We start from the raw sequence: 7,041 nt of genomic DNA on the forward strand, positions 1-7,041 counted from the left end.
TTCCCCAAAACAGTTGTCGTTTATAGTACAACAAATGTTCCAAATTTTATATGTAATTTATTGCACATTATACATATTTTTTCACATAACAGTGACCTTGTGATTCAATCTAAAGTTATGTTTGTCTCCTAAACATTATGAAGTTTAACAAAAAGTATGCATAATTTATTCCATTATACATGTCGTTTCTAGTAAATTATATGTTTTGTTGACAAATGTACATGTTTTCATTTTGTAGTTTTGCTGTTACTTATGGAATTTCCTACTGAAGTTGGTCATTTGTTTCCTAGTGGTGCAAAAGCATTTAGATATGCTCTTTGACAATATAGTGTAAATGTTGTTTGTCCTGCTCAAGACTACATATGTTCTTTGACAATATAGTGTAAACGATTTTTTTGTAACAGAATGTAAACGATGTGTAATGTAAAAGAAATTATGTGTAATTTATTGAACATGACACACATACAGTTGACAAATTACGTTGTATAGATGACAAATGTTGGTTTCCTCGTTATAAATAACACATAATTTACGTATTTGTTTCATAATTTGCATTCGATGTGTATTTATGTATGAGTAACAACGAAAACAAATGTTGTTGTAATGTTCCCAAAAAAATATTTATTTCCAAATCTGAAAATCAAGTGATATATACGTTTTGTATATTAACCCCCAAATCACGCTAAATTGATCCCAAATAATATACTATTTCCAAATCTGAAAGTTTTGTGAGAGAAAATTGATTTTAATCGAAAAAAATTACATAGTAAGATAGTGAAAATTGATTTGGTCCAAATCTGTAGAGAGGAGAGAGGAAATTTGATTTCCAAATCTGTTTAGAGGAGAGAGAAATTATGATTTGTTTCTATCCGTTTTTTGCTAATAAATCACCCAAATCACGCCCAAATTTGATTTCCTTCTTTTCACGTTTGGTAATGGTGTTTCGAAGATTTAGGTTAGGGTTTTTGGAAACATTTCGTTTTGAGAAAGTTTCGATTTTTTTTCCTATAATTTATCTCAATTTCACGGTTAATTAAGCTGTTGGAATTTTCGGTCCAACCCCACAATTTAAAATCCCGCGAAAATGGTTTGGGACACGGATGGAATTGTTGTATAGATAGTAAGGGTTTTTAGACCCAAGAGCAAAAGGACTAAAAATCCATTTTTTGACAAGATTTGACCCTAAACCCTTTTTGAACATTATTTTGGTCTATATACCCATGAACCCTTTCCAAATCCATGTTTGTCAAATAAAGAGTTGCCAAAACCATATGTCCTCTTCACAAAGCCTTTCTTTCTATCTCTATGTTCATCCTAGACCGTGGTTCATACTACACAAGAAGACTTCGTCTTCATTAAGTTCCTCCACATTAAGTTCTTCATTAGGGTTTGACCACGGTGATTCATTAAGTTTTCTCTTCTACCATACTTTCATTTTTTTCAAAGATGGATTGTTACACCGTGCTTGGTTTTGTTCTTCTTCTTCTAGCTAGTATATCAATTTTCTTTTTTTCTAAAAAAACCTTCATAGATATTGTTCCATCGTTTCTCTATCTACAATCTGGTTTTTTTCAGAAAAATTGCATGAAAAATAATATATATTTTTCTTTGCTGAAATTTTGAATACTAGTATTTTCTTGATTCTAACAACATACTTATGTTTTATATCCTGACTTACTTAAATTTGGTTTCAATAAAAAACATTTTCTCTTTTCTCAAATTACCATTTCACTTATAACGTGCATAACTTTAAGGCCATGTTTGGCGCGCGGGAATGGAATGTCATTCCCGGGAATCACATTCCCGTAATGCGATGCCTGGGAATTAGATTATTTTGGTTTAATGTTTGGTTCAACCAGGAATAGGAATTCCATTCCCGATGGATTCCTAACTTGTTGTTTGGTTTGTGTAGGAATAGGAATGTAAATTTTACGAAAGTCCTGTTATATCCTTTTACTCAAACTACATAAATTATAGGTCAACTTTGTTATATATATTTTAAATAGTTTTGTCTATTCAAATTTATAGATATGAAATAATAACGTAATACACTAATTTAAGTTGTATTTAAAAATTTACTTAAAATAAATAAGGTCTCGACTAATTTTTTTAAACGTTATGAAATCAATTTTTAACGAACAAAGAGAAAGAGAGAAGAAAAAAAAACTAGAGATATGGAGAGAGACTTACGTTTGAGCGAGAGAGGGGGGGGAGAGAGAGGGTGTTGGTATGGTGGTAGTTGAAACCCTAGATTTTAAAATTTTTTTTAGTAAAAATATTATGAGAATTCTAATATTTTATCAAGGATTATTTTGTCCAAAAATATTAAATGAAATCATTCCCGGGAATGGGAATCACAAACCCACCCCCCTCCCTGGGTTTGCTATTACCCCATTTCGGGGGAATCCCATTCCTCCAGGAATAGGAATCCCCCTGCATTCCCGCGAGCCAAACAATAGTCGGGAATGTGATTCCCAGGAATCACATTCCATTCCCACGCGATTCCCGCGTGCCAAACATGGCCTAATAGTTTTCGTTATATTTCATTTTTTTCATGAAAGATTTTTGTTACATGTTTAAAAGATCCTGAGACAATCTTGTTCAACCGTTTCTCTCGGTACAATCTGGTTTTCTAAAATAGGAATGACATGAAAAGTAATACATAATATTGTCTCTCCGTATGGAACCCAAATAACAAAGACATATCATCAGAAGTAAATTCTAACCTCATCCCTCAGAATTATAAATTTCTTCTTCTCTGCATTGAAGTAGCAAAGAAATTCAAACATAACCCGGTATCAGTTTACTTGATTCTCCGAAGTATTTGACCAGTCACCGTCATCGAGTAGAAAAGGGCATAAGGGATTTCAATCTGCAGTTAGAGGGATGGAGGTGGAGTTATTTGTAGATGACTCATTTTTGTTCTTGACTCTGTTGGATCTTTTTCTTTTGAGAACTATCTTCCAATCACACACATAAAACGACAGAAAAAATTACAATTTAAAACATAAAAACTCTACACTCAAATGTTGGTATATACACAGAAAATCAGAATAGTGTTAGAAGAACTTTGGTATTATGCAAAATCAATACATTAAATCACACACACCCGTATTAGTGCTTTGTGTGGTGCAAACCACACACACGCGTGGGCGAATGGATGTTTAGGACGTTTTAGAGGCGCACTGATGTAGAAACGCAGCGGAATTAAAGAAGATGAATAAACTGAATAAGAACGATAAAATAAAGGCTAAATAACTCTAAAATACTCAACTTTATTAAAACTTCAAAGGGGTTTCTCTTCAATCTGCGAATAATGGACAAACTAGATATCCTTTTATAGGATTTTGGACCTTCCTAGATAGACTTGAATTAGACTTTCCTAAATAATTAAAAGACTGCAACTTCCTAAATAGCTAGACTCAAATCTGGACCTTTCCAATTATTAGAAATACTAAAATAACATAAATTCCTAAACCTAAATTCTCTAATAATCATACTAAAATTGGGACTTCCTAAAAACTACTCTTCATGGCCGGATGGCCTATGACCCGGTTTGGCCATGGAAAAAGCCTCCACGCCGGGTGCCCCTGCATCAGCATCCCCTTCTCCCAAGAGGTTCGTCCCGAACCGTTTGATGAAGAAAAGTGGGATGTACCCGCATAAGATGAATTCTTCTATAGCGATCCTTAATTCCCATTTTGCACGAAAGGTGCATGAAATCCAAAGGTTAGAAAAAGGGACCAACTCACTAACGATAAACTGAAACCCATGATGCGAAGATTTTCGCAAAAACTATAGTAGGGAATGAACATCCAATAAATTTCGACATCTTCCATCATCTTGTAGTTTCATGAAGAAGAGTTCAGATACCATATTGTTCTTAATGAAAATTCGAACCTTGATATTCATCTCCCAAGCCATCACGATTCCTGCCTCTCCTCGTTTAATAAGAATTGGAACACTCGTAACGACGTTTGGACCATAATAATCAAATCTTTCTTCGGTTCCGTCTGCACAATAAGATTTAGGTTGTGTTTTTGAATAAGCTCCAAAGCTACCACAACACTGCCCTTCAACTTTTACGGTACAACCTAAAGAATTATTGGTGTCGGTCAACGCTTCAATTGCACCTCCAGAATTATACAGATCAAACAAATCGGTCGGGGTAAAGGAACCCACTTGATTGTATTCTCTGATTGGAGATACAATATAAATTTTCCATTGTAGAGCACCTAAAGAAACTTCCGCCGTTTTGTTTGTCGTTACTATAGATAGTAACCCTGAAATTAAAGCATAAACTGCACTATCTCCAGTCCAGTTATCACCTGCAATCTCTTTGAGGAATTCAACATTGCTAGGATTGACATAACCATAAAGTGTTTTTAACTTTGATTTGTTAACTAGGTCTTCATGAATTTCCTGTTTCGTTTGCCAACTTCCTGCTCCTTTATAGTTAAAAATACCCACAACTCCTTCTAACTTGTTCAAGTTCCAAATCCTGATCAAATTGTTGCTATCCATGACAGGATCTTCGAACAAACAATCACGAGTAGGTTGAGTTGCATATCTCGTTCTTAAAACAGATCCATCTGCTTCCACGGTTACTGCCAAATCACCCATTAGGTTGGGTTCTGATTGAGTATACCCCGTCAAAGAAAGATCAATCAGTGTGTCCTCTAATCGTTCGGAAATAGGAGGTGGATTTTGAGATTCTTCATTGTTCCTGCAATCCATGTCACTCGGCTCGTCTTTAATATGTTCATCGAGAACCGTTGGTGTCTCTTGGTGCTTTTCTTTCTCTCCACTCTGATCAGATTCCAAAAGCACAAAAATCTCATTCTCACATTTGTAGTAGAGGTTATCTGTACTGTTATCAGTAATAACTTTTGCATCCCTAACAGAAGAATAATGACTCGGGAAAGTCTCGTGTAAAGTATAATCAGTAACATCAGAAGTCAAATCCCCTACAAAATTTATGAAATCAGCATTACTATCTTGACGCTTCACTCCCGAACCAAAAGATGTCCAATTCATTTTAAAAGTCTGCTCAGCAGTAGGCATCAATGACCCATTATAAGTCTGAAAAATCCTTTCTGCTGCAGCATGACTTACAAACTCAACAAACCCATAACATTCATATTGACCCGTTTGCTTATTACGAATTACTTTTACATTAACAACCTCCCTTGTATTAGAAAAACATCCATGAATATATCTCTCATCCATCCAAGGTTGCAAATCGCTGATTAAAAGAGTTCGAACCTCATCGGCACTAGTTGGTTGAGGGTCTGGATACGATTGTTGTTGTTGTTGAGGCATCATGTAAGGTTGAGTTTGTTGTGGTGGTTGGTGTTGGTTCCAAGCAGGAGGTGGAGCTTGATATGGGTGAGGTTGCATCATAGCCCATTGTTGTTGTTGTTGTTGTTCCTCATTAGAAACTTGTGGATAGTTATAAGAGTATGAGAGGGTAGGTTGAGGTAAGAGAGCAATGGGGGGACTTACATAACTGAGATTGGAAGTTGGATTTTGATTAGGTGGTGGTGTTTGACACCATAAAGTTGTGGGGAAGCATGAATCGGTTGGTGGAAGTGGGAGAAGGTGAGGTAGTTGTTGCCTATAGTTGGGTTTGGAATATTAAGTATGTGAAACCCATGGGTGCCTAAAGAATTCAGGTTATAACATTCACGGCTAGAGTTTTCGTATGGGTGGGGAAGTGGACTAGGGTATAGTGAAGGTGTAGTGTAATGGCTTTGTGTCAAACAATAAGGGTAATACGGTGGTGGTGGTGGAGAATAAGGTGGTGGTTGTGTCGGCACGGGATTTGTAAAAAAACGGGTTTGATTTGGTTGTTGTAAAGAATAGTAGGAAGATGGAGGGGAAGGACGAAAATATGACTTACTTGCTTCGTCTCCGGGTTCCCAATCATACGAACATGTCGAATTCTTCTTTGGATTCTGATGTTCATCAATTTTTTGTTTGTCTTCGTAGTAATGTTTTGAATAGTCCCGTTCGCATTCAAAATCACCCATATTTGACTCATCAAAATTTTCTTCCTCATAGTAGGGGAAGTTGTCTTCTTGTCGATCATTGAAATAAATATCTTGGTAAGACAAATCATCTTCCTCGTAATGCGATTGATCTTCAAAACAACTTTCATCACTATAGGATGAAGAATCCATTGATATAAGAACTAACCTTCACGATGATATTAAAAAAAAATCCAGAATTTTGATGGCTCTGAATACCACTTGATGTAGAAACGCAGCGGAATTAAAGAAGATGAATAAACTGAATAAGAACGATAAAATAAAGGCTAAATAACTCTAAAATACTCAACTTTATTAAAACTTCAAAGGGGTTTCTCTTCAATCTGCGAAGAATGGACAAACTAGATATCCTTTTATAGGATTTTGGACCTTCCTAGATAGACTTGAATTAGACTTTCCTAAATAATTAAAAGACTGCAACTTCCTAAATAGCTAGACTCAAATCTGGACCTTTCCAATTATTAAAAATACTAAAATAACATAAATTCCTAAACCTAAATTCTCTAATAATCATACTAAAATTTGGACTTCCTAAAAACTACTCTTCATGGCCGGATGGCCTATGGCCCGGTTTGACCATGGAAAAAGCCTCCACGCCGGGTGCCCCTGCATCACGCACTTTGTATGTGCACATCGTCGCTAAGAGCGTTGGAGCCTTCTCTTTTTCTAGATACATCAAACCTGACAATTGGGGTTCTTTTCCCTATATCACACTGATCATCGTCCAATGGACTACGATGGTCCCGAGGACTAAATCATTGTGATTATTTCCTTCAGTAGTCACCCAAATATTATATATTTTTATAGAGAAAATATGCAAGAGTTTATAGTTGATGACTGAATTCTCATTGACCGAAAATGGAGTTACATCTCTATTTATAGGTCTAAGTATAACAAACTTCTAACAACCCTAACTGACTTATAACAAACTATAACTAACTTTTGGTTATGATACAATGCTTCTCATCTTGATAATATACATCTATTCTCT

General features: G+C 35.5%; 1 protein-coding gene across 1 annotated transcript; it reads right to left on the reverse strand.

Annotated features, from left to right (window-relative positions):
* Positions 1–3,257: 3,257 nt before the first annotated feature.
* Positions 3,258–6,664, reverse strand: LOC147559702 (uncharacterized). The gene is made up of 2 exons (XM_086657858.1): positions 3,479–6,664; positions 3,258–3,428 (listed from the first exon to the last, which is right to left on the reverse strand). Exon 1 carries the CDS (start codon positions 5,401–5,403, stop codon positions 3,796–3,798), a length of 1,608 nt encoding a protein of 535 aa, XP_086513984.1. The 5' UTR covers positions 5,404–6,664; the 3' UTR covers positions 3,258–3,428; positions 3,479–3,795.
* Positions 6,665–7,041: the final 377 nt, after the last annotated feature.

This window comes from Eschscholzia californica, unplaced genomic scaffold, assembly GCF_041429995.1.
Source record: "Eschscholzia californica isolate CP2 unplaced genomic scaffold, dmEscCali1.0.p SCAF_2, whole genome shotgun sequence".
Lineage (NCBI taxonomy): Eukaryota > Viridiplantae > Streptophyta > Magnoliopsida > Ranunculales > Papaveraceae > Eschscholzia > Eschscholzia californica.

Bases quoted from the DNA above. Each gene is read 5' to 3' on its own strand.
- LOC147559702 (XM_086657858.1), bottom strand. From the start codon at position 5,403: ATGATGCAACCTCACCCATATCAAGCTCCACCTCCTGCTTGGAACCAA.